Source organism: Peromyscus californicus, unplaced genomic scaffold (genome assembly GCF_007827085.1).
Source record: "Peromyscus californicus insignis strain IS unplaced genomic scaffold, ASM782708v3 Scaffold_9__1_contigs__length_137607984, whole genome shotgun sequence".
Classification (NCBI taxonomy): Eukaryota; Metazoa; Chordata; class Mammalia; order Rodentia; family Cricetidae; genus Peromyscus; species Peromyscus californicus.
The window spans coordinates 68,730,852-68,756,497 of record NW_026294617.1 but is presented as its reverse complement, the minus strand read 5'-3'; the positions used below and the strand labels follow the sequence as shown (position 1 = coordinate 68,756,497).

The window sequence follows — 25,646 nt, the reverse complement described above, 5'->3', positions numbered from 1 at the left end:
AAAAGGGAGAAACTGAAATTTATTGAAGGCTTACTCAGTGTTACAAACATTCACGTTCACAATGTTTCACAGGTCAGGCAATTAAGGTTAACTAACTTGCCCGAGGTCATGCAGCAGGAGGTGGCAGAGCCCAAAGCCACCTAGATTCCTGTCTCTTCTTGCCCGCCTACCACCACATGTCAAGGCACAAATCAACCTGATCTCAAATACTCATCCCTTTGCCCCCCATACAGTGCCATGGACTACCAGAAAGAGGCACGCTCATGCTGGGGGAGTTTACTAAGGTTCTTCCATCAACGCTGTAAGCGGGGGGCGTCTCCTTCCACAGCTTCAACACCCATGCAGCACAGGGCAGAAGCTCTGCCCTCCAGAGGGACAGAGGCAAGCAGCGGAGCCCCCAAAGGCAGGCAGGAAGGGGACGCCTTGGGAGGGTATACAGCGGGTTTCTTTTTGAGCCAGCCAGTACACAGGGCTGCTGGTCCCAACCAGTCGACGGCCCGTGCCTCCAGCCTTCATCTGGATCTGTTCATTGGTACCATCCGGAATCAGAACCCAGTCTCTCGGCTGCCTCCATTGAGGCTGAGGCTGTGTGGGCGGACGCCTTGCTCCAGCCGGCGGCCGGAGAGGAGTCGCCTCAGGGAGGAGCCGGAGCTCAAATCACCACAGCTGCGTAGGTGGAGGCTCTCCCGACCTGGCCGTCCCCACGGGTTCCTGCGCACCTGGAAGGGGGCACGGAAGAGGGCATGGGTACGGGCCAACCTAAGGCCCAGTGATGTCTCCTGGCTCCTCTGACACATACCTGCTTATGGCCATGGGCTGCCGTCCCGGCGGGATCCGGGGACTTCCTGGACAGCTGGAGGAAACGAGTGACCAGGCCTCGGCCCGGCCAGCTTCCTTTCAGGTCCCCTAGAGAGTGGGCAGGTGCAGGACCTGAAGGCAGGGGGACCTTCTGGAAGGTGGGCACTGGGCGGCGTTTCTCAGCCGAGCGGGCACGTAGCAGCTTGGGGGAAGGGCAGCGGGCTAGGCGGAAAAGGCAGGCTTCAGAGCAGAGCCCTGCAGAGACAGAGTAAGCAGGGAAGGTGTGCAGGCCACGCAGGGGCCACACCCGCCAGCCGCCCGCCACACGCCTGACCTGTGTCTGCGGAGGAGATGGAGGCAGCTTCTTCCTCAAGCACTTTGGTATAAAGGTCCCTGAAGTCAGCTGGGGAGAGGAAAAAAGGACCGGCGTGAGCGCTACATGAACACGCCTCTCCTCCCACGCACCCCCCACCACCCCGTGAGCGCCCAGGCTCAAGGGGATTCTCCTGGTTCTGCACTCCATCGCCATTCAAGGGGCAATCACTTCTGCCCACAACTAGACGGTGTAACGCAGGAAGATGGGCTCCCCAGTGCTGTCCTTCACTGCTGTGGCCCCCCAGCTCTGTCTAGGGTCCCCAGATGGGACCTGGGGCACTTCCTGTGTGACCCTGAACTATGTCGGTTGATCTGTTTCTATACCCGAGCGGTTATGCAGCCCAGGCTTAGGCGCTGCGGACATGGTTTCAGGAACCAAGTCCTCCTCCTGGTTAGCCCCGAGGCCTCTGTCCCTCAGAGGTGAGTACTCAGGATGGGCACCGCAGGAGTACATCACCTTCGTCCCCCCTCAGGAACCTCACAGGGTCCCCATCCTAGCGGTCACCCTTCCCTGAAGCAGGGGAGGGTGTGTGGCTCACCAGTGTCGCTGGAGGTGGTGGTGATGCCCGGGTCGCTGTGAGACCTGGGCAGCAGCAGTGGTGGCGGGGGTGTCCGGTGAGGAGGCCGGTGCCCGGGTGGGGTGAGGGAACCTGAGCTATCGCTGAAGCGTCGAGCTGGGGCTCGGGCAGGAGGGGGTGCAGCGGAGCGGCTGCCTCCCCTGGGGACCCGCCGCCTCAGCTCCGGGAAGCACGGTCCCACCCAGGGCGGCCAGCCCTCCAGCCGGTGGCAACTGCGGGCAGCCGTGGGGGCACCCAGCGGGGGTGGGGCCTCAGGGGCCGAGCAGGAATAGGAGCGGGCAGCCCGTGGGGGCCGCCGTGGCAGGGGGCTGTCTTCGAAGGGGCCCCGCAGGCCGCAGTCCAGGCTAAGGCAGTAGCCTGCTCGGCTGCGCTGGATGGAGCGGAAGAGCACGTAATCGACAGAGCGCACAGAGCCCTGGAGTTCCAGCAGGCATGAGTCTTCTGAGGGGCTGGAGCCCCCCGGGAGGTCGCCGATGGCCGATAACACCAGGGACCCGCTGTCCATGGACACTGTGGGTGGCAAGGGACAGAGCGCAAGGTAGGGCTGCAGGAGGGCACCTGCTCTTCATGAGCCAGTCTGACTCCAGCGTTATCCTCAAGGAGACAGGCCCAGGGTTCTAAGAGGCCACAGTCTCCAACTCCGAACCATCAGCTGAGCTCAACCTTGTTTTTCCCTCCTTATGGCCCCACCCTGCCCTGGTCCCCTCCAACCCGACTCTGCTCACCATCTACAATGGAGGCCACCCGCTCACAGACACAGGAGCCGTCATGAAGCTGAGGATCAAACAGAGTGGCCTGCAGAAGACACAGGATCGAAAGTCCAGCCCTTCACACTGGCATGACCATTCCTATGCACTGGAAAGAGCTCTGGAGACTAGAGTCTAGACCAGCTTCGTCACTCTGTATGAGTTAGCTGATTTTTGTTGGTTGGTTGGTTGGTTTTTTGGAGACAGGGTTTGCTGAGTAGCCTAGGCTAGCCTTTGAACTCCTAATCCTGCTGCCTCCACTTCCCAAGTGCTGCATTGATAGGCATATGCCACCACAGTTGGCTTTGCATGCGTCACTTGTGAGGCCATTAGTTTCCTTGTCTTTATCTTTTGAGACAAGGTCACTGAAGCCCTGGTGGGCCTAGAACTCTCTAAGTAGACCAGGTTGCCCTCGATCTTGTAGCACTTACTGCTTCTGCCTCCCCAGTGCTAGGATTACAGGAGTGAACCATCCTACCCAGCAGCACATCTTTAATAGAGGAATACTAGTCCATCTCCCACCCACCTCAGCAGCTCTAGGGCAGATCAAAGATGAGGTGGGTGTGCTACAGAGATCATGGGAACTGTTGGCATCCTAAATCAAGCAGCTTTCCAGGCTCTCTCTACTGCTCCCAGCTGCACCGAGCCCTCTCCTTACCTGGCTGTCTCTTCTTAGCCCCATGACGGCCTCGTAAGAAGGAGGGCAATCAGTAGGGTACAAGGGCACTGGGCTATCCATGGAGCCATTATATGTGATGCTGGCAGGATGAGGGAGAGGATCAGGGCCTGGAAAATAGCTCCTACTCCACATCTATGCCTCCCCACCAATCCAGGCCCAGCCCCAGTCCTCCTCCTCCTCGGGTCCCCAGCAAGACCTCACCCAGTCTTACCTTTGTGCGTCTGTTTCTGAACTGCAGGTATACTCTGGAGGATAGTAGGGTGGAGGGGGCACAGGTGGGACAAACTCCTCCAGGTCCAGCATGGTGTGGAGTAGAGGAGCTGGAGGCGACGATGTGCAAGCCAGGGGCCCTAGAGGGCCTGAGACTGAGCGTTCAGGGGCCAGCTGCTGGGGAGCAAGCCTGGTTTCAAATTTCTTTCCTTTCTGCTATTTTTATGGTCCTAACGCCACTAGGAAGATCCAGTTCCAAGCCTTCAGAACCACACCCAGTTGCTTCTTCAACCTGTGCCCACTCGGCACCTCCAGCTCTGGCTCTACCCACCAATCTCTCTTTTAGTTTCACATCTATCCATAATTATCACCTGCTTGCTGTCACCACAGGACTGTCCATCCTTTACCCCTACTTCCATCTGGGACCTTCTTGATCTCACCCCATCCAGTCCTCCCCACTCCCTTTGGCCCCCCACATCTCTGTAATAAATATCCTCAGGTGACCCAGAGCCCCAAGCTCAAAAACCCAGACCTGTAGCGACTGCTTTGCAAGTCCAAGCCCAGTCCCAGCACCCCCCCCCCCACCACCCCCGCTGCCTGCCACCAGCCCTGTGGGCTTGGGCCTTGCCTCCTTCTCACCATATGCACCAGATCCAGGGAGAAGATCTGGACACAGCAGACAATAGCTGACAGGGTGCAGATTATTGCGGCACAGATGGTGAGGCCACAGACACTGAAGAGCAAGTTCTGGAGAAGGAAAGACATCGATGATGACGACGACGATGATGATGACGGTGAGGAGTACAGGGCCCGGGAGGGGTCAACCCCCGACACTGGAGCCTTTGAGAACCCCCAGAGAGGAGGCAAGGAGGAGAACCGGGATGATAGTGGAGGAGGCAGGAATGGGGGTGCGGGGGGGGGGGGGGCGCATGTTCACCTTGAGGGCCCCTCGCGCTTCATCACAGGTGGAGTTAAGGGCGACTTTCAGCTCCTGGCCCCACTGTGGGCAGGGTCTGTGTAGAGGAATTGGGGGGCAGCACACGCAGACCTTCCCTTCCTGTGTGGGAGTGGAAAGGGCAAGGCAGCCTGGATCAGAGCAAACTCGGGGGTCCCCCACACCTCCCCTAACCAGTCCTTTCTAGGCCTCCCACCTCAAATCTCACCATGGAGCATTCTCGGAAGTCCCGAGCCAGCTGAGCGTTCTTACAGGAGAGAACAGAGCCAGCCATGCTGAGCATGACACAGAGCACCGAAAGCAGGGAGAAGAACGAGATCTGGGGGAAGAGGATGTCACCTCAGGGCTGGGACCTTCACCAGCACTCCTCTTCCACAGAATGAGGCACCCTCTTTTCCTAAGAGACACCTTCGGCCAGTCTAGCACCAACTGGAAAACCAATTCCTTTCCTGAGGGCATAAAGGGTATCTATCCCCTCTGGTGTTGAGCACCTGCCTCCCAGTGGGCATTGGGCCTTGGCACCTACCACTAGAGTGAATGGACGCTTCCAGGACACAATGCCAACCAACCCGGAGAACGCCAGCTAGGGACAGAGTGGGTACAAGCTTAGCCTGGCAGGGGGAGCACCTGAGAGAACCCCTCGCCACAGGATGCACCCAGCCCTGCAAGGAGGGAGAGGACCGGGAGAGGAAGGAAAAACAAGCTTGTAGGCTTGCAGGTGAGGAGGGGTGGGGCCTGAGCAGCTTTTCCCACCCCACTACTGTGCACTCTTTACCCAACTCACCGAGAACCCAGCCCAAGACGGGCAGGACCTCTTGATGCTCTCGGTGGTGGTGACAGAGGAGGCCACCATGCTGAAGGTTACCACCAGGATGCCCAAGAGCACCTGGGCCAGCCCCAGCGTGAGCAGGGCCTGCAGCCAGGGTCGGTGGAGGCGGAGATGGGTAAGGCCCCGGGTACTGGGCCGGCTGGTCAGCGAGCGGCTGGAGTCACTAGGCGAGGGCATCATGCCTGGCGCCCGGTTGCCCATACCTCGCTCGGCCCCCCTTGATACTTGGGAGCATCTCAGAGGTGCCCAAAGCCCCGTTCTTTATCCTTTCCAGCGCCCTTGCTGTAAAGCCCACCTCCTGGCTAGGTCCTCTGGGGCATCGCCCAGGGACGCTAGCTGGAGGAAGGCCCAAAGGAGGGGCGTCACGAAGGGACAGTGAGGGGCTCCCTCCCCACCACCAGACGGGTACCGTGCCCGGGGCAGCGATGAGGACGCGAGGGCACCGGCTCATTGCATTTCCTTAATGAAGAGGGGTGCCGAGAAGGGCTGATCCCAGACTGAAGATAGAGGAGCTTTCCGGAGCCCAGGGAAGGGTGGGGAGGGCAAAGAGGGATGCAAAGTCTACAGCGGAGGAGGAAGGTCTGCATGCAGGGACTAGAGGTGCCTTTGGTGATCCGGGGCCGCCTGGTGGGGAGAGGCCGCGGAAACTGTCTCCAGGGTCCCGAGGCCCGCTCCCCTCCCCACCACGCTCTGCTCCCTTAGCTCCTCCAGCTGCAGCAGGTCAGGCTCTAGAGGCGGGGTGGGAGGGTGGGGGATGGTGCGTGGTGCGGAGGAGGGGTGTGGTGGCTGGTGCAATGCATCCCGGGAGCTGTAGTCCGAAAGCAACCCTGGAGAGGGGAGGAGATAGGGAGAGGCCCTCCTGCAACCCTAGCCTCGTCCTGAAGCCTGGCTGGTCAAGGATCATTTCTGTGCCCATTTTTCACCCTACCCAACACCTCAGGTTCCCAGGATGCAGAGTTCTCCGCAGAGGTGGCTGACTGCCCATCATCAATGGGAAGGGGTGGCAACTGACTGAGCTGAGGCTCCCCGTGTCGCAGGCCTCCTGTCATCCCACCCAGTTTGTTTAGTGCAGCCTCTCCTGTAGACACTGCCGTCTGTCTTTCCACTCCAGTCCCCCTCTCAACACTTTCAAAAGTCCTAATCTCCAGTAAAGATCCAGGAAATGGGTAAGTTTCAGTTACACTTTTTTTTTTCTTTTTTAATTTAAATAACGGAAGAGACATCCTTGGCACAGCAGGGAAACTGGGCTTGGGGTGTGTGAGAGGCGCGGCGTGTTGTCAGATGGGGGACAAAGGCAAGTAATGACCGAGTCGCAGTGGGCTCCCACACCTCCGACTCAGGCTTGGCCTCATGGCTGTGGAATTAAGAGCCCCATAGAAGTCATTAAGTAGCAATGCCTCCCTGAATCCCAGAGACTTCAGGGACAGGGACTATCTTAGTTCCCACAGGTGGCAGGGTCAGGGCCTCCCAGTGGCGGTCATGGGGCCCTGAAGGCATTTTCAGCAGCCCCTGCAGCTGCATTGGCAGCGGCAGTTCGAACCGCTGGGTTGGAGAAGACACCAGCAGCAAATTCTTGCTGGGCTTTCTGGAAGCTGGCGCCCGTTCGGCGGTACAAGGAATGGATCTGCAAGAAGATGGCAGAGACATTACAACGTAGGCAAGTCCCTCCTACCCCACCCCAAGCTGACACCACCACCACTCACCAGCCTGCTGCTCTGGCTTCCCTTCTGGGATGGCACTCCCTCCAAACACATACATTCCCTCACCCAAGCAAGTCCATTAGTTGAGAACCCGCCCCTCTGCTGTCCTGCCCCAGTTCCTTCCTAATGTTCCACTCTGTACCCCCTAGGGACTCACGATCAGGCCCCACCCCCACTTCCACCCAGTCCCTCACCCGCTTCAGCATCACAATTCCCAGCACAGCGACACCGGTGAAGAGCAGGGCAACCAGCAGCATGAGCACAGCCACCACTGTGTTGTTTCTCAGCACCACGATGGCAGAGACCCAGCCACTGTGAGGGAAGAGTGCTGGTGAGGAGGGGCTGCCCTCCGCAGGGGCTCTGTTTCCCCACTGTTCACTGGGTATGCCCATCAGTGCTCACTCCTCTGTCAATATGGCGGCATTCTATGAACCAGTCCCATTACATCTACTCTCTTCACATTTCTAACTCACTTCTGAAGCATTAGCTCCCAACTCTCCTGGCTCCTCCTTCAGAAGAGAATTTTCTCTCTTGAGAGTGCTCCCTTTTTTCCACTGTGATGACATGGCCTCCCCAGGAAGACCTCTTTTCAGTTGCTGCCTGTCTAGAGTTCTCTGGGTTCTCTAGCCAAGTATCTTGACTTCTTGCTCAATTAGCCTCTCTGGAGAAAGCCCACATGCCCTTTTGCTTGTGGGTATAAGACAACTCTACCTTATAACTGAATTGCCTGGAGTGGGGGGAGGAGGTGGGGGAGGACAGATGGCAACTCACACACCTGAAGCCCCACCCTGGGATGCCAATGGCCTGGAGGACAAAGAACACATCCTGGACGAAGAAAATGAAGAAAAAAACGAAGAAATTGAATGAACTGTCACTCCTGTAAAGAGAAAAAAAGCAAAGTGTGGGAGAGTTAGAAGATTAGGGTTGGAGGGGCGGCCTCAGGAGCCACTGCAGATCCGCCACGCCCCGTCACTTACCGGAAGGCCTTATACATCGGGCGGGTACCAGCAGACAAAGGAGCAGGGAGTGAAAAGGAGGAGCCAGAGCATGGACAGTCCAAAGCCTGAGCCGCTGCTGGCGTCCACACAGAACCTGGCCAGGCAGGCTAGGAAGTTCAGGAGAAGAGCCAAAGTGCTGCCTGAGGGGCAGAGGGACAGGGTGAAGGGACTTGCTGGAATGCAATGAAGCCTATCAAACATGCCTCCCCAGTGTGGCGGCAGCATGAGAGGATGGGCCCACGCCCTGGAGAATCAACCCCACAGATCAGACATGATCTCCGTGAAAACAAATTTGCAAGAATTCAGAATCCATTTATGGACGGTGACAGAGGGAAAGGGGGCCTAAGAACACACACAATGAGAAGAGTAACCCAAAGGTTCTTGAAGAAACGTCAGAGTGTGTTCTGGGGCATTTAACAGATGGATCTGTAATGTCTCCCAAAGACTTCTCACACTCACACATCCAGAGGTAGTACATGGTGGATACTGTCTTCTGAAATTCTTGGGGGATCTCCATGGAGATGTCCTGGAAAAAGCAAGGCTGAACTGGGCAAAAAGATGGTAGGGGAGGCCAGTTGTTCTGTCGAGCTGTAAGGGAAAAACAGGAGGAAGACCTCAAAAATGAGTGCAAATCAGTAAGGGACACCCCCCCACACACACACACACACACTCCTAAGGCCTCTCAATCACGGGTCCAAAGAAACAAAGTGGAAAGCAGTAGGCACAGCAGAGCATGCCTATCACCCCACACCGAGGAGGCTGAGGCCGGAGGACAGAAAGTTCCAGCTCAGCCTGGTCTACACAGGAAGACTCTTCCAACACAGAACAAAGAACAGAAAAGGAATTAGTAAGCGAACAGTTACTGGAAATATCTGAGGGTCATGCCGTGGACTCTGCAAAGGTGATTCTATTCGACCCTCACAGTTTCCTGCTTTGTAAAACGAGAAGAAGGTTTTAGAAAATAGGAAACTGAAGCGCTCACTATAAAGTACCAAATGGGGTTGGGGATTTAGCTTAGCGGTAGAGTGCTTGCCTAGCAAGCACAAGGCCCTGGGGGTGGGGTGGGGTGGAGTACCAAATGGTTGGGGCATAGCTCAGTGGTGGGATTTCTAAGATTATCACCCAAGGGCTGGAGAGATGGCGCTGTGGTTAGGAGCACTGGCTGCTTCAGCACAGGTGCAGGGTTTGGTTCCCAGCACCCACACGGGGGTTTACATCATGTAACCCCGGCTCCAGTGGGGGTGGGCGTGTGGAGGTGTGTCTACTGCCCTCTTCTGGCCTCCATGGACACTGCACACATATGGATGCATTTACATACATGCAGGCAAAACACTCATACGCATAAACTAAAGATATTATAAGTAAATCTTGGGCGGGCGGTGGTGGTGCACGCCTTTAATCCCAGCACTCGGGAGGCAGAGGCAGGCGGATCTCTGTGAGTTCGAGGCCAGCCTGGTCTCCAAAGCGAGTTCCAGGAAAGGCGCAAAGCTATACAGAGAAACCCTGTCTCGAAAAACCAAAAAAAAAAAAAAAAAAAGTAAATCTTTAAAAAACCCATTATGTAACTGCTTAAGGGCCCATGGCTAAGAAGCAGTGCCAACTTAAATTATAACTCAGTTTTAACAATCTGATTGATGGATGAATTGATTGATGTTCTCAAGATGTTTTTGTGAACAGGGCGGTGGTGGCGCGCGCCTTTAATCCCAGCACTCAGGAGGCGGAGGCGGAGGCAGGAGGATCTCTCTGAGTTTGAGGCCAGCCTGGTCTACAGAGCGAGATCCAGGACAGCTAGGACAGTTACACAGAGAAACCCCGACTGGAAAAACCAAACAAACAAAAGATGTTTCTGCAGCTCCTCCCAAACTGTCAAGCGCTCTTTCTCCCGCTAACCAGGACCACTTGCTACCTGTGCCTCCCAGGGCAACATGCTGCAGCTCTCGCTCCCGGCGGTCCAACTCCTCTGCCTTCCGGTTGAGCTCCTCCTGCTTCTTGAGTAGCTCAGCGGTGGCTGCTGCGGCAGAAGCCTACAGAGCATGCACAGAGGCGTATGTGAGTCCAGGCCTACCCAGCCCAGGCTTCTTTCCTTGCCCCGGCACACCCCTTACCTGGGTGCTGTAGGAGCCGTAGTTCTTGGGCTCTGTGGGGCTGAGCTTTCTCGAGGGCTGTACAGAGGGAGCTGAAGGTGGAGGCAGCGGGGCTGGGACTGGAGCAGGAGGCTCATAGGCTGGTGGGGGCTGTTGGAAACAAACAAGCCTTTGAGATCAGCTAAGCCCTTGTAACAACACCATGATCTAGTCTGCTTGACATCATCTGCAACCAGAACGCATCACCCACATCAGCAGCTCTTCTCCTACAGGTTAGGAACCTCCTCGTTGTTTGTTTTGTTTTCTTTTTGAAACAACAGGCATTTGGGCTGGTCTAGGACTTGCAATCCTCCTGCCTCAGTCAAAGCACTGGGATTGACAGCCCTGTGCCATGTGTGAATTTAAATTGGACAATTCTTTCAGGACCTGCAGCAGGCCTGGCCACAGCCTGTTATCCGATGCTTCAGCAACACCTTAAAGCATTTATCCACGTATCACCTCAAGTTTTTCAACTTTAAAAATTACATTCATGTACTCACTGTGTGTGAGTTCGTGTGTGGTATGATGTGGAGGTCAGAGGACAAGCAGTGGGAACTTGCGTTCTTCTGCATCACATTGTTCTTGGGGGACTGAACGCAGCTTGTTAGTCTAGGAAACAAGCTGAGCCTTTCCCAACTAAGCCATCCCTTTCCCCCCTCCCCGAGACAACTTGGTACTAGCCAAGGATGACCCTCGACTTCTAACACTCCTGCCTGTACCTCTCACGTGCTAGGATCACACACCCGTGTCACCACACAGTTTATGGAGTGCTGTGGAGCAATCCAGGGCAGTGCACTTGATAGCAAGCACTCTCCCAGCTGAGCTACATCCCCATAGCTCCCCCTTTAACTCCTTCTAATAACCAGTTTCTACAAGTCCTCCTCATAGTTTGGCCTCTCATCGCACACCTCAGCAGGTTTCTCAACCCTGACTAGCCCCAACCTTGATTCACTTCAGGTAAGTCTTTCCACAGACCGAAGGTCCTCCCTAGACTGACTTTTCATCAAAACTAGATGGCACCGTTGCCCTGACTGGCGTCTCTAGGTGCGTTAAAAAGCACAGCACTTCATCTTTTCTCTGCATATATAAACCAACCAACCAACCAACCCAGCATGGACACCCCGAGCGTAAGGCACACCCCCTTCCCTGCTATCCTGTGCTCCTGCTCACCTCTCGGTTCTCAAAAGGGTTGTAGACATCAAGCGTGGCATACTGCTGGTTGGGTCGGTGCTGGATCACAGCCGGGTCCTGAGAGCAGAGACTGGGGCTCAGCGGGCAGTCGGTGCCAAGGGAATTCCTAGGAACTTCCTGAAACTGCTCGTGGCTCCAGGTACTGAGCCCTCGGCGCTACGCCGTTGTCCCCAGCATTTGCCTTCAAGTCCATCATCACCCTACACTGCTAGAACCCACTCATTACCCACTCGGCAGAGCCCACTTCCCCTTAGCCCCCCCAAATGCTCACTGGTCTGGAGCTACCGTCACCTCTACGTAGCGACACTCCTTCCCTGGGTCAAATGTCACGGATGGGAATAGCAGTCCGACCCCATAGAACTGGGAAAAAAGACTGCCCCAAGAGGCCGGCGCAAGTCACCTGAAAGGGATTGTCAAGCTCGCCGGAGTCGGGGAATGGGTTGTCGCCATCTCTGCTCTGAGCCATGTTTGCAACTGAGCCCGGCCGCCCCTGCCCTCCACGCCCCTGCCGCGGCAGTACAGCGGCGGAGGCCCCGAAAACTCCCTCCGGTGCGCTCGGTCCACCCGCTTCTCTGTGCGCCAATTGGCTGAACCAACCGGAAGAGTCACCTAGATTCCCGCAGTAGTAGCGAACTGCGCCTGCGTTAAAAAAAAAACCTAAAGCGGGAAGTACCTCACGTGATAACACTCAGCCAGTCTCAGCAGCCTAGCGCCGCACTTCCACCCACGTGACTTCTAGCAGGAAAGAACTACTTATCCCAGGTAGCCTCACGTCAAGCAGCACTGATGGGAAATCCCTGCACTGGCCAGTGGCGGGAGACTGAGTTTTCTATATGGGGTTCGGGTTCTATTAGAGGGGACAGCCTCATTGCTACCGTCACATGTCCACTTATTTAAAGGGTCAAAGCTATTTCCCAACACCAGCTACTCCAGATCACACAAGTTCTACCTGATTGTATTTGTTTCAATCTTCACTACCTTTGAATACAAAGTGCATTTGAAATCAGTCTGGCTCTAACCTGGCAGGGGAAAGAGGCTCTGCCTTTGGACCCTTGTACCCAAATTCAGAATGGCTACCACTCGTCTTACCCCGTTACCCCAGTACCCTTGAACCTCAAATTCCAGGGATGGGGGTCAGATGAAGCATGTAATTTTATTTCACAAAGACTGTACAAAATCCCTTATAAAACATGGGTAGACACCACCTGGTTACCTCATTCTGCCCCCATCCAACTCCACATGAGGGGCAGATGAGGTTGGAAGAGTGTAAAGAGCAGTATATACAAGGCAGGGGTTGAAGTGATAGGTACAAGTTCTGTCATATATACACTATTTCACATATTTACAGGTATAAAGGAGCCAGGGGCAGGAGAGGAGGCGAGTTCTGGCTCTGTTCTCGTGTATAAAAAAGCACCAGTGTCCTGGACTGGACACCCACTGCTGCACAAGAAGCAGGGGGTCCAAGGCCTGATTGTCACCGACTGATATCCCGACTGGAGTCCCACAACTTGGTGTTGGGTGGCTCAGTCCGAAGGCAGGCGAAGAAAGGGTGCTGAAGGGCTTCACCTAAGGTCAGCCGCTTAGCAGGCTCATACTCTAGCATACTTTCAATCAGATCGAAGAGCTGGTGATGTTCCTCTGCCTCTGAGGTCAGATACCGCTGGTGGAGGGCAGGAATAAGGGAAAGCCTCATAACTTTTATTCTTTCTTTCCTTTCCATTCTCCTTTTAAGATAGGGTCTCCACGTAGCCCAGGCTGTTCTGTAACTACGCACTGCAGTTGACTTTGAACTCAATATTCTCTGACCTCAGCCTCCCAAGTGCTGGGATTACAAACCTGTGCCATCATCCCGAGCCTTCTGCCTCCTTTCAAGCCCTACCTTCCCTTTCTGGCTCAGTTTGCATTCAATTTGAATGCTACCTTACCACAACCACATTTTGACCAATGTTTCTGATTTTACAGCTCAAACTCCCTACTAGCACAATTCCTCCTTTATAGTCTTACTTGTAATCCCTGTCAACTTCATGACTCTTCTTTAGCTCACATTAAAACGTAAGCTCTTCAAAGGTAGCTTATTCTTTCCTGACTCTGCTTTGATCTGTCTGTCTCGAGTTAGGCTAGCTAACCTCCCTGCCTCTGTGAAACCATTCCCGTCTCTCTCCACTGTTGATCAGATCATCTTCTTTCCCCTCCCCTCCTGTCCTAACCTTCTGCTTATAAAATCCATTCCAGGGGCAAACCACCCTAAGAAGGACGCAACCTTTAGATTGTGGACAATATGTACCCCTGGCCAGGCTCACCCGCAGTGGCTTGCAGTTTTCACGAACGTAGCGCCCAGCCGATGTGTTCTCATCCCAATCCAGGCGACCCCGATAAAAATATTTCTGTTTTCTAGAGGGGAAGGGGAGGTTGTTGCATAAAAAGGTTCCCCTTTTATGAGCTGCGTTCCCTTGTTTGACCATGTGAAAGCGGGGGCTAGGGACTATCAATGAGAAAAAGAAAATGGTGTGCAACAGACCAATTCCACGGACAGGAAAGGGTAAGCCCCTCCTGCTCAGGTTCACCTTGTCTTTCGGATCATCCGAGAAGGGATAGGACCCAGGATCCTTTCCATCATGGCTAGATGTTCTCTGTTGTCATGGGTCTGGGAAACAAAGGTAGATCTCAGCCCGGCACTCAGAAGGAATGCTGGGGACTGGTTGCCAGATGGCGATGTGGAGGACTGAGTAGCAGGTATGTCCTCAGCAGATCAAGAAACCAGGCAGAAGAATGTGGGGTGGCCTAGTAACCCCCCTCCACTTACCTGGAAGAGGGTGAAGCCGACGTAGTACTCAAAGGTGATGCAGCCTATGCTCCACACATCACACGGTTGTGACCAGCCCAGCTCTGCGTGGTGAGAGCAAGAGGTATTAGGATGCGTAAGATACGCCACCCTCACATCACCTCACACGCTGGGCAGCCCTGAGCTCCCTTACCGAGGATGACCTCTGGGGCTCGGTAATGGCGAGTGGAGACAATGGTGCTATGGTGTTCATGGTCAAAGGTGGCACTGCCGAAGTCCACCACCCGCACAGCTGTGCTCTTCACACTGCGCTCATCTCGCTTCTAGGAGCAAAGCAAGTGGGAATGAACCTCTGTCCAAACCGAGATCCGCAGACGAGGGAGCCTGAGTCCTGTTCCCATATACTCAGGAAAATCGGGCTCCTGGTATTTTGTTGTTGTTTGTTTAAAACAGGATTTCACTTGTACCCCAGTCAGGCTTTGAACCTGCAGCAATCCTCCTGCCTCAGAGCCTCCCAAGTGCTGGGATTACAGGCATGTGCCAGCATAGGACTTTAAGAGTAGGAAAGGAAAAAGGCTAAGAAATGATTATGGAATAATATGGAAGTCTCCAAGTGTCCGAAGACTGGACTCAAGTGTCTGCTGTACTGTTCTGAAAATCTGTACTATGTAACAAAGGGTGAAGAGGACCTTCGGTGCTGAGACCTCAAGCTGCCAAGCAGAGTTTTCCTACCACACAGAAATACACATCTAAAAAAGGGAGTGTGGACATTTTCACCCTGTTAGGAAACTTGACCAACTGTCTTTCTATGTAAGTCTTCTTAAATTGTTCCCTCTTGACTTATTGTGGTACGCTGGTTTTACCCAGCTGGAGCCAGACAGGGAGAAACTAGTAAAAGGGAGAACACAAAGAGCTAACCAAAAGCCAAGTGCCCAGGTGCTGCCCCTTTGGACAGAGGGTGGGCCCTGTCCATCTTACCTTCTCTAGGTTGTAGGTGAGTTCGTAGTCTGAATTCACAAACAGAATATTTTCAGGTTTGAGGTCCGTATGTGTCAACTTGTTATCATGGAGGACTGCGGGGAGAAGGCTAGATCAGGCTAGATCCAGGTGGCTAGCGCTAACTGGCATCAGCTGACCCGACTGAGTACCATGGACAAAGCTGGTGAGGAGGCAGGCCCAGACTCCACTGGGACTACTTTCTGCCCTGCCTGACCTAGGCTCTACCCTGAGTGATAGAAAATGCACATACAGTTCATCTGATGGAAAAGCAGCAGCGCGCTAAAGTGCGACTTTTTGTTTGGTCTTGACTTTGATCTACGCAATTATCAGACATTCTGCAAACTCCATTAATTAAAACTGCATCACTGTGAAGATGCAGAAAAACAAATCCTCTGCATTCTGAAGCTGGCACCTAAGCCGAATGGTTCAGTGTTCTCCCATCTGCTTCGTGTAAAAAGCACTTTATTACACAGACCTAAGACTCTAGCAAGAGGACTTTTGTGCTTGCTGTCCAGCACTTCTCCAAGAAAGAAGGGATGAGGCAAAGACACTGAGTGCTGTCATGTGGACTAAGAGCAATCATGATGATAACGACATCAGTCAAGAAGTTAGAAGAGATGTCAAGACAGCCCCAGGTGTGCTGGCACACTGACAGGCTAGGGGCTTGCCCAGCACACAAGTACACAGAAGAGGTCTGATGGAAGGAAGCGCTGCCCCAGAGTCCGCCTCAGCCCACCCCACTCACACTTGACGGCCTGGCAGAGCTGGAAGGCCATGTGGCGCACTTGGTGGATGGGGTAGGGCAGGTAGTTGTTGTCTTTGAGGAAATCGAAGGTGCTAAGGCCCAGAAGCTCAAAGGAGATGCACATGTGGCCATGGAAGTCAAACCAGTCAAACATCTGGACACAGAGGCTGGGAAAAAATGGGGAAGCTGGATGGCTAACAAGCTCCCACCACCCACCACCCACCACAAGGAGGGACTGCAGTTGTTGATTCCACAGTTGTATACAGACATGCCAGTTAATAAAGGTTAGCAATGTAGCTCACTTGGTAGAGCACCTACTTAGCATGCACAAGGCCCAAGGTTCAATCTGCAGCATTACATGTTACAGTTATGATGGCATGAACCTGTAATCTCAGCAGTTGGGAGGTGGAGGCAGGAGAATCATAAACTCAAGGTCATCTTCAACTACACAGTGAGCTTGAGGATAGCCTGGGCTACATGATACCCTGTCACTTAAGAAAAAAATAATAAAATTAACAAAATTCAGTTCAGCTAGAGAATGGCTTTTTTTGAAGAACCGAAAAGCGCTACCTGCCAAACTCCCAGACATTTTAAGCAGTTCAAAACCTATTGGCTACACTGCAGCTGTAATTCAGGAATACAGAACTTGCTCACATTCAATCCCCAACCCTCAAAACAAGGAGAACAAATCTATTTGTTAAGCAGGGTGTGGTGGTGCACTCGTGCATCAGAGCACTCAGGAACTGAGGCAGGGGAATCATCATGAATTTGAGGCCAGCTTGGGCTACGTAGCATGACCCTGTCTCAAACAAACCAACAAAAACCAATCCCGCCCCCAACTATTTGCTGAAAAGGTATCAGCACCAAATCCCAAACAATGCGGATTCTCAATTACCAAAGCCACCTTTTTTGTTAAGTCTGGGTCCTACCGTAGCCCAGCCTGATCTGGAAACTCCTATGTGGCTCATCCTGGTCTCACACTCTTAAGCCGCTGCATTCCAGCCCTACTGCCTGAAACTTACTCTCAGCCATGGGGCTGCCCAAGCTTACACTGACGGTTTGTTAAGTCTTCTCTGGGTTGGGGATACAGCTCAGTTGGGGAAATACTTGCCTAGCATGTACAGTCTAATACCTGGTACACCACATATAATTCAGTGCAGTGGGACACCTCTATAATTCTAGGTTAAGTCAAGAGGATCAAGAGTTCAAGATTATTCCTGCCTTTGGCTACAAGGCTGAGGAGAAACTAGCCTGGACTACAATGAGATACTGCCTAAAAATAAAACCACCAACCAACCAAAACCAAAACCAAAACAACAACAACAACAAAAAAAACCAAAAATATCCACAATCTGAAAAACAAATAAAATAATCAAACTTCTGCATAACAGTTTTATGCAAGTTCAGCCCCTCAATTGTGTGTGAACCGCATAAATACCCACAGTCTCAACCAAGTCCTACAGCCTGTCGCTCTTCAGTTAATGCTCAGGATCAAATCCTTTCACATCCCATCAAGGGTCTACCACTACCAGCCCCACATTTTCATTTAAAGATTTTTTTAATTGTGTGTGTGAGTTATGTGCACGTGACTGCAGATTTCTGAGGAGGCCCGAGGTGCTGGGTTTCCCTAGAGCTATTTTTGTTTTTTCGAGACAAGGTTTCTCTGTGTAGCTTTGGTGCCTGTACTGGAACTCACTCTACAGACTAGGTTTGCCTTCAACTCAGAGATCCGCCTGCCTCTGCCTCCCGAATGCTGGGATTAAAGGCGTGCACCACCACCACCCGGCTGGTTTTTTTTTTTTTTTTTTTTGAGACAGGGTTTCTCTGCATGGCCTTAGCTATCCTGGAACTCACTCTGTACACCATGCTGGCCGTGAACTCAGAAATCCGCCAGCCTCTGCCTCAATGCATGTGCCACCACTGCCTAGCTTCCAGAAATACTGTGCGCTTCTCTACGGGTGCTAGAAACTAAACTCAGGTCCTATCCAATGGTAATATGGACTCTTAACTGCTGAGAACCTCTCCAGCCCTAGTCTCAAACTTCTGATTCTCCTGCCTCAGCTTCCTGAACAAATTGTACATGTCTGTGTGTTGTACTGGGGTTTGAATTTAGGACTCTGTAAAACAGTTGGCTGGTACTCCATCCCTAGTTACCTCTCCAGCACCTTTTTCGGTTGTGAGAAAAGGTCTTACTAAATTGCCCAGGCCACCTTGAGCTTGCTTTGTAGCCCAGGCAGGCTTTGTGCTTCCAATCTGTCTTTTCCTCTTCTCCCAAGTGGCTGGATTACAGGCCTGCATCATCAATAGTGATGCTCACCACTGCCAGGTGCATTCCCAGATTGCAGAGCAATCTACATGTCATAAAAACAAGGGGAGTGGATTAAGAATGTCACAGGTCTATCCTAATGGTCTACTACTCTCATGTGATCAAAAGTTGAATGGGTTGGGTGTGGTGGTGCACGCCATTAATCAGAGCACTCAGGAGGCAGAGGCAGGAGGATCTCTGTGAATTCAAGGCCAGTCTACACTCTCCTGCCTGCCTAGCCGAGTCTGGAACCTTCTTCCTTCTGGAGGGAGAGCCTCTCAGCCTCCTCCCACACTCCTCTGCTTACTTCTTGTTGTCAGGGTCTTTCTCGTTGATTTTCTCCAGCACGTTGATCTCCAGTCGTGCCGCTTCCTTGTACTTCTCCACGTTCTTAATGATCTTCAGGGCAACTCTTGCTCCGCCCCTGTAGGTCAACAGGGAGGCTTTTGTCGGGTTCAAGGACATCTCACACTGAATGGGTCGGTTTAAGTACTAAGAAATTCTGTCTGTCTAAGCTGCAAACATGTCTGATGCCCTCATACTCTTCCATGCCTATCAGATGTGGAGGAAGCAGCAGGCCAGCGGTTACCTGCGATGGTCCACACACTGCACGACACGGCCAAAGGTCCCTTCTCCTAAGGTGCTTACAATCTCATCTGAAATGAAAGAAAGCAGGGTCGGGGAGAGGGAGGGAGAAAAGGGGGGAATGAGATGAACTGGAAGAGAACAGGGCACAGCAACCTGGGGGGAGGAGATGAAGGAAGGGGAACAGATACAGATGGCTGCAGGGGAAGAAAACCCCTGTGTGACTCCCACCACCTTTAACCCAGGGGCCATGAGAGCTGGGAGTGGACGACAGGTCAATTCTCCACAGCAACTCAACCACCCAGATGAGCAACACCACTGAGAAGAGGCGAAAGAGGCTGTGACTCGGGCTGGCAGGGGACGTTAGGATGGCTATGGGACCATTACAGGCTATAGGATTGTTACGATTTGGCTTGTACATCGCTCTTGTAGCCAGTCCCCGACGTGGTAGATGAGGTGGCCCTCAGCGTCGTCCTCTACACTCTTGGCTCTCCGGCTGCTGTGCTGCTGTCGGGGGGTGGGGGGGTCGGAGCAAGCCAGGTGTCGGATCAGGGGCCGGAGGGAGACGGGGTGGGTGGTGGAGGGGTCACCGGTCACAGGCGCCCAGCCAGGGGGGACAGACGATGATGGGGGACAGTGGAAGGGAACACGTCAGATGCGGTAAGGCGGATCGGTGTGAGAAGAGAGAGCGGCGCGTAATCCCAAGTCCCCAAACCCAAATCAGGACAGGGAGAGGCAAGGGCAGAGCAGAAGAGTGATGATGTTGCCAGTGTCACCCACAACCCCATGCTCTATGAAGCACCCTCCTAGGCAGCAGCAGTCTTCCCTTGCCCTCCAACCCAAACTTGCTTGCTGAGGGGCCACAGAGCCCAGGGCTTGGGAGACACAGGCCTTTCAAAACCAAGGTCCTCATCAAAATAGAGGCCTCTGGGCAGAGCAGCTGCTCCCAACACAAGCTCAACATATCAATCTATCACTTAGGGCATAAAGGTCCCATGCCCTTTTATCCCCAAAGTAGATCTGGGGCCCCTCAAGAGTTGGAGATCTTCCAGGAGGGTGGGCACACTCAGTGCCCACTTCAATGCTCATGCTCCAAAGCATGACTGAGAACAAGGGGACTTTTTATTTATCAGGGTCCTGGAGGGACGGAAGAAGAATGGGAGAGGCAAGGCCTGGGCTGGCACTCACTGAAGATGAGCGGCTGAACGTGCGGCTCCGTCTCCTCCGCCGTCGGTGTTTCCTGCGGCTGCTGCGCTGGCTTCGGTAACTGCTGTTCTCCCGATGGTACTCATAGGAATGCCGGAAGTCTGTGTCGTAGTAGGCCTCTCCTCGGTCCCGGCTATAGTCATTGTGCCTGTAGCTGCCACAGTACCGGCGCTCATATACCCGCCGGTCAGATGAATGATCATCATAGCTGCTGTCAGATAACCAATACCCATTGGGAGTGTCAGTCCAGGCCACATGCCCTCGCACACCACGCAACAAGGTCCTATCTTAGGGAAAAAACCAACACAGGAGTAACACGAGGAAGCAGAGGGTGCCTCCCACACCTGCTGTCACCAAGCCCTGCCCAGAGGCACCTGCAGAACTCTTCTGGGGGCTCCTCCTCTCCAACGACACAAGGGAACAATGTTCCCAAATGAAATCCGGCCTTGCTCCCATCCAACCACTGAATTATTAGACCTAACTTTCATGTTAGCTCATGAGCTCTCTTTAGTTATTAGCCCATGATAGGCACTTCCCTGCCACCTGAAGACATTCACTTCTACTACTGATTCTCATCTGTCCCACTCAGCAAGCTTGGTATCATCCTCACCCCCGCGCCGCCCCCCCCCCCTTTTTTTCCGAGACAGGGTTTCTCTGTGTAGCTTTGGAACCTTTTCTGGAACTCACTCTGTAGCCCAGGCTGGCCTCGAACTCACAGAGACCCACCTGCCTCCTCTGCCTCCTGAGTGCTGGGATTAAAGGCATGTGCCACCACTGCCCGGCCCTAGGTATCCCTTTCTTAAAAAGTTCTCCATGAGTCAGGCATGGTGGCACACACCACTAATCCCAGGGCTCCAGCAGGAAGCAGGTACATTCGTGTGATTTCAAGGCCAGCCTGATCTACAAAGGAAGTTCTAGGCCAGCCAGGGCTACACAGCAACACCTTGTCTCAGAACAAAAGGAAAAGGACTAGAGACAGCTCAATGGTTAAGAGCACTGGCTGCTCTTGCAGAGGACCTGAGTTCAATTTCTATCACCCACATGGAAGCTCACAGCCATCTATAACTCCAGTTCCACAGGATCCCATACCCTCTTCTGACTGCTGAGGGCACCAGGGATGCATGAAATGTAAGACAGATATGTAGGCAATATACTCATACACAAACAATTTAAGAAGGAAAAAAAGGGAAGTTTCCTCCCCTTAATTATACACATCCAGACGGATTCCAACAATGCCTGGTGGGTATAGCTTCCATCCCTAAGTACTTCCTCTACAAAAGCACCCCCCCCAAAAAAAAATATAATATATATATTATATATATTTCTTTGAGTCTGTGTAGATCAGGCTAGCCTCAAACTCGGTATGAAGCCCAAACTGGAAGTATAGGTATATACCACCAACACTTTTTTTTTGTAATGCCAGGTAGTGAACCCAGGACCAAATGCATGCTAAGTACATGCTCTGCCACAGAAGTACACACCTAGCCCATGTCACCTTCAGCCAGCTGCTTAGCTCACTGGCCTCAGCATGTAACTAATAAACATTCATTGACTAAACGAATAAACCAGTGACCTGGAATCAGCTTCTCTTCCTGAGGCCTCACCTTCGGGACCGAACATGATAGCTGTCCTCTCTCCGCCGCCGCCTCGTCCGGTCACTGCTACTTGACCAGGAGCGACTTCTTCTTCGCTTATGCTTTCGGCTCCGATAATGTTCGTGGTAACTCCCCCGGCTACCGCGCTCTGAGGAATGGTACCTTCGGGGATGAGGCATCTGGAAGGGAAGGAAAAGCAGAACGGTAGGGAACATTCGGAGTCTTCAGAAGCATACTTCTGAAGATACAAAGCTGCCTTCTTATGCTTCTTATCACACAGACTTCTCAGACGTGGTTTACAACCTTTCCTTTATGGACTATACAGCCACCTATGAATTTTGGCTGAAAACTCAAGAAAGTCAAATTCAATTGCTCTACCTCAAACATGGCTCCATGAAGACCTTCAGGTCTGAGCCACAGTTCATGACAGATGACAAGTGTGTGACTGATAAATATTGCCACAGTTCATCTCTGCTGCATCTAAGATATGCAGCTGTGCCATCCTGAGTTCTTCACAAGCAAACAAAACAAAGCTTTAGTTTACACAGTTCTTTTAAGTTATTAACAGCAAATCTTATCCCACCCCTCACTACTAGATTAGGAGTACCACAAGGGCAGGAATTCAGTTTCCCAGGATCTTACAAATAAGTGGTACCAAATACTAGCAGGTTTTAGGGACCAGAGTGTGTTCCTATAAATGTTTCTCACATATCTGGCCAAATCTCTGACCAAGGTGTAAAACAGTACCACAAAGTAGTTGTCCATCTGTATATTCCCACCACCACCACCATTTAGTAAGCAGATAATAACGAGAGCCGGGTGGCAGCGGCACACACCTTTAATCCCAGCACTCGAGAGGCAGAGGCAGGTGGTTCTCTGTGAGTTCAAGGCCAGCCTGGTCTACAGAGCAAGATCCAGGACAGATACCAGGACAGGCACCAAAACTACATTGAGAAACCCTGTCTCAAAAAAACAAAAACAACAACAAAACAAAAAAAGAAAATAACTGAGATTTTTCTTTTCTTTTTGGCTTTTCAAGACAGGGCTTCTCTGTAGTTCTGGCTATCATGGAACTCTGTATACTAGGCTGGTCTGGAACTCAAGAGATCCGACTGTCTATTCCTCCTAAATGCTGAGGTTAAAAGTGTGTGCTACCACAGCCTGGCTTTTTTTTGAGACAAGGTCTTTTTACGTAACCCTGGCTGGCCTGGAACTTGCTATACAGACCTGGCTGAACTTGAACTCAGAAATCTTGCTAGTCACTGCCTCCCGAGTACCAGGATGAAAGGCTTGCACAACCACACTTGGCTTATTTTTTTTTTGTGAGAAGTGTGACTTAACATATCCTAGGCTGTTCTCAATTTTGATATGGCACCCCAGGATGGCCTTGAACCTCTAAGGAATTACAGAGCAGTCTCATGCCTGGCTTTACACAGAGCGGGAGATCAACCCAGGGCTTCAAGCATACTAGGTGAGCTACACCCTAAAAACTAGTTTTTAACTAATATCAGTACTACTTGGCTGACAGCTGGGCTTCCATTAAATAAAACTGGACTGGTTAAGGTTTATGAGTAATTTTACGGCCAACGGGAAAGATCGAAACGAAATCACTGTCATAATCCAGGAAAAGCTGAGTCTCAGGGGCAGTCTTGGTACAGGACTCCGAACATGAGGTCTGCAGGTTTAACTCTAACATCTGGTTGCCATCCTGGGCCACTTCCTCCCAACCTCCTTAAATTAAGGAAGGTGACCTATAGTGCATTGGCCTAAAGTGGCTGGCAGAAAACCAAGAAGATGGAAGCCCGAGACTTCCCCAGGTAACTCAATCTTGATTAACTTGATTAACATAAATGCCATCTCACTTCGGACACCCTACCAACAAAGTCACTCGGGCCTCTCCTAGAAAAGCAAATCCAGTCTAACTTTCTCAACTTCTAATTCTTGTTTCTCCACTTTCTTACGCAGAAAACCCAGAACAATTCCCTAGAGTCAAACTCTTCCTGTACACTTCAAGTAACACTTCTCGGTTCACATTAAACCCTCGGTCCAACTTTGGCACGTCTGGAGCCGCTCCTGTCCCTTCCTCATCACTTCTACGGCTCCCCCCAAGTTTACTATAGGTCTGGCCGCTCCACCGCGGCCGGTCGACCTCCCTCCTCCCTCTCATCGCGCTACTCTGCTGCTTCCAGAGCCCAACACTCCTCTAATTTCGCCTCATCCCGTCGCCGCCCGTCTGGTGGGAGCCATCTTTCCGCGGCCCCAAGGTCCGTCAGCCCGCGCGCTCACCGTTCTGGCGGCGAGGCCCGTGCGCTTGTCCCACAGGAAGTCCGTGATGGCGGCGGCACTGCGGCCGGAGTCCCGGCACCCCCGCGGCGACGAAGTGCGGCTCCACCCCCCAACCCGGGGCCCTGGGACCTCCCGCCCCGTTCCCGGGCTCTGCTCCAGTCCCGCCCGCCCGGGCTCCGTCCCCGCCCCCAGGATCCGCTCGGCGCCTCTCGCACCGCCCCCGCCCGGGGCCCGATCCCAGCTCGGTCTCCGGCTCTGGCCTCTCCGCTCCGCCGCCGCTGCCGTGAGCGAGCACGCACGCGTGCACGTACGCGCGCACGTCCTGCGTCACTTCCCAGACTCTGATGGGCTCCGCCCTCGCTCACCGTGCCCTTTTGGTGTGCTCCTCGGCTTCCCCGGGCACCCGCGGGAGTCCGCAAAGATCTGGGTGCACCTGTGGGTTCGGGGCGGGTGGCACTAGGAGATTGTCACGTGTTTGTTGGGCCTCTACGCATCTTATCCTTTCCCATGCCTCCTTCTTGCTCTTCACCTGAAGACATTTGTGGCTTATTTAATATTGGAGGTTTAAGGAAAGGATTGTTATTTACATTGTATCACTATTGGGCATCGACTCCAGTGAGGCTTTGTGAAGTCAGATTCTTCAAGCATAGCTTGAAGATACATCCTCCTGCTGCCCAACGCCAGCAAGGAGAGGTCCCTCTTTGTTATGTTTGGGGCAGGTGCATGGTCAGGGAAGAAGGGGAGAATTAGGGGCCAGAATGGGGAACTCTGATGTTTTAGCTAATTTGTATTAAGTACATATTTACTGAATCTTCTCTATGTTTTTAGATTTACCTTGAATTATTTGTCTGTAGCAGGGTATATGCATGTATTCATGGAGGTCAGAAGAGGGCTTCGGATCCCCTGGACCTGGAATTATAGGCAGTTGTGAAACTGTCAGATGTGGGTGCTGGGTTCTCTGGAAGAGCAGTTCTAACTCCTAACCACCGAGCCATCTCTCCAGCCCCACTTTACTAAATATTAAAAAAAGAAAATAGCACGAAGCTAAGCATGGTGGCTAATGCCCATAATCTCAGCTTTCAGAAGGCTGAGTCAGGAGGATTTGGAAAAATTTGAGATTGTCTCAAAAACTAGCTCAGGGTGTGGTTCCGTTGACAGAGCCACACATACAGTTTACACATGTAATCAATCCCAGGACATAGGAAGTAGAGGCAGGAGAATCAGTGGTTCAAGATTATCTTTGGCTACGTAGTGAGTTTAAAGCTATCCTGGGGATACTTGAGATTCTTGTCTTAACAGCAAACTTTGTTTGTTTGAGGAGCTGGAGAGATAGCTTAGCAGTTAAGAGCACTGGCTGCTCCACCAAAAGACCTGGTTCATTTCTCAGCAGGCACATGACAGCTCATATCAGCCTTGTAGCTCCAGTTCCAGGGCATTTGACACTCTTGTAGCTTCTTCAGGCATTGCATGCATGTACTATACAGGTACACATGCAGGCCGTAAATTTTTTTTTTTTTAAAGTGTAGTTTTAAAAAAACAGGAAGGAGAGAACAATGCTAATATAAAGGAACTAGGAAATTGCCAGAAAGGAGGATTGGGAGGGAAACAACCCTCAGTCAGTAAATCTATTAAAGTTAAAGAAAATCAGAGTGGAACTAGGTGGAAGAGTCAAATGGAGATTAGACTAATTAGCCAGAAATAGTTTAGAAATTCCTATGAAGAAAGAGAGTCAAGCCAGATTGCCCACACCTTTAATCCAGCACTCTGGAAACAGAGGCAGGCAGATCTCTATGAGTTCAAGGTCGGCATATCTGCATGAGTTCGAAGACAGCCAGGGCTACATAGAAAGACCTGTCTAAACAGGTGTGTGTGTGTGTGTGTGTGTGTGTGTGTGTGTGTGTGTGTGTGTGTGAAGGAATTAGGCAAGCAATTTAATTTCTTTCTCAGGGAGGCTTTCCCAG

The 25,646-nt window shown here is 52.4% G+C and overlaps 2 protein-coding genes and 1 long non-coding RNA gene across 9 annotated transcripts; 1 reads left to right on the top strand and 2 right to left on the bottom strand.

Annotated features, from left to right (window-relative positions):
• Entrep3 (endosomal transmembrane epsin interactor 3) lies at nt 1-5,924 on the bottom strand. Of its 7 annotated transcripts, none has more exons than XM_052730314.1 (12): nt 5,126-5,924; nt 4,868-4,924; nt 4,538-4,660; nt 4,324-4,443; nt 4,026-4,133; nt 3,388-3,563; nt 3,156-3,255; nt 2,477-2,546; nt 1,713-2,261; nt 1,133-1,201; nt 800-1,053; nt 1-719 (listed from the first exon to the last, which is right to left on the bottom strand). In XM_052730314.1, the coding sequence occupies exons 1-12, from the start codon at nt 5,369-5,371 to the stop codon at nt 546-548; spliced, it is 2,046 nt and encodes a 681-aa protein (XP_052586274.1). In that variant the 5' UTR covers nt 5,372-5,924; the 3' UTR covers nt 1-545. The 7 variants fall into 7 exon arrangements, with proteins under 7 accessions (XP_052586274.1, XP_052586279.1, XP_052586276.1 ...); XM_052730319.1 differs by having other exon boundaries at nt 800-1,020; XM_052730316.1 differs by having other exon boundaries at nt 3,388-3,560.
• LOC128105306 (uncharacterized) lies at nt 4,931-9,768 on the top strand. Its single transcript, XR_008216306.1, has 3 exons — nt 4,931-5,059; nt 6,111-6,336; nt 9,546-9,768. It is a non-coding gene; the product is annotated as an uncharacterized LOC128105306 (long non-coding RNA).
• On the bottom strand, nt 6,338-23,885 carry LOC128105305 (dual specificity protein kinase CLK2-like). Its single transcript, XM_052730322.1, is given in 22 exon segments — nt 6,338-6,794; nt 7,065-7,182; nt 7,646-7,747; nt 7,848-7,870; nt 7,872-8,008; nt 8,328-8,456; nt 9,775-9,892; nt 9,974-10,102; nt 11,162-11,239; nt 13,483-13,573; nt 13,747-13,826; nt 13,986-14,068; nt 14,158-14,287; nt 14,943-15,037; nt 15,709-15,875; nt 18,321-18,437; nt 18,603-18,669; nt 19,018-19,105; nt 19,787-20,015; nt 21,409-21,578; nt 21,778-21,909; nt 23,686-23,885. Coding segments are annotated over 21 exon segments (2,307 nt in total). The 5' UTR covers nt 21,787-21,909; nt 23,686-23,885; the 3' UTR covers nt 6,338-6,647.
• Nucleotides 23,886-25,646: the final 1,761 nt, after the last annotated feature.

Excerpts from the sequence above, each read along its gene's own strand:
- Entrep3 (XM_052730314.1), bottom strand. The coding sequence starts at position 5,371 with ATGGGCAACCGGGCGCCAGGCATGATGCCCTCGCCTAGTGACTCCAGC. Across the intron at positions 4,925-5,125 it reads CGTCTTGGGCTGGGTTCTCG|CTGGCGTTCTCCGGGTTGGT; the intron begins GTGAGTTGGGTA and ends CTCTGTCCCTAG. Across the intron at positions 4,661-4,867 it reads AGCGTCCATTCACTCTAGTG|ATCTCGTTCTTCTCCCTGCT; the intron begins GTAGGTGCCAAG and ends CTCTTCCCCCAG.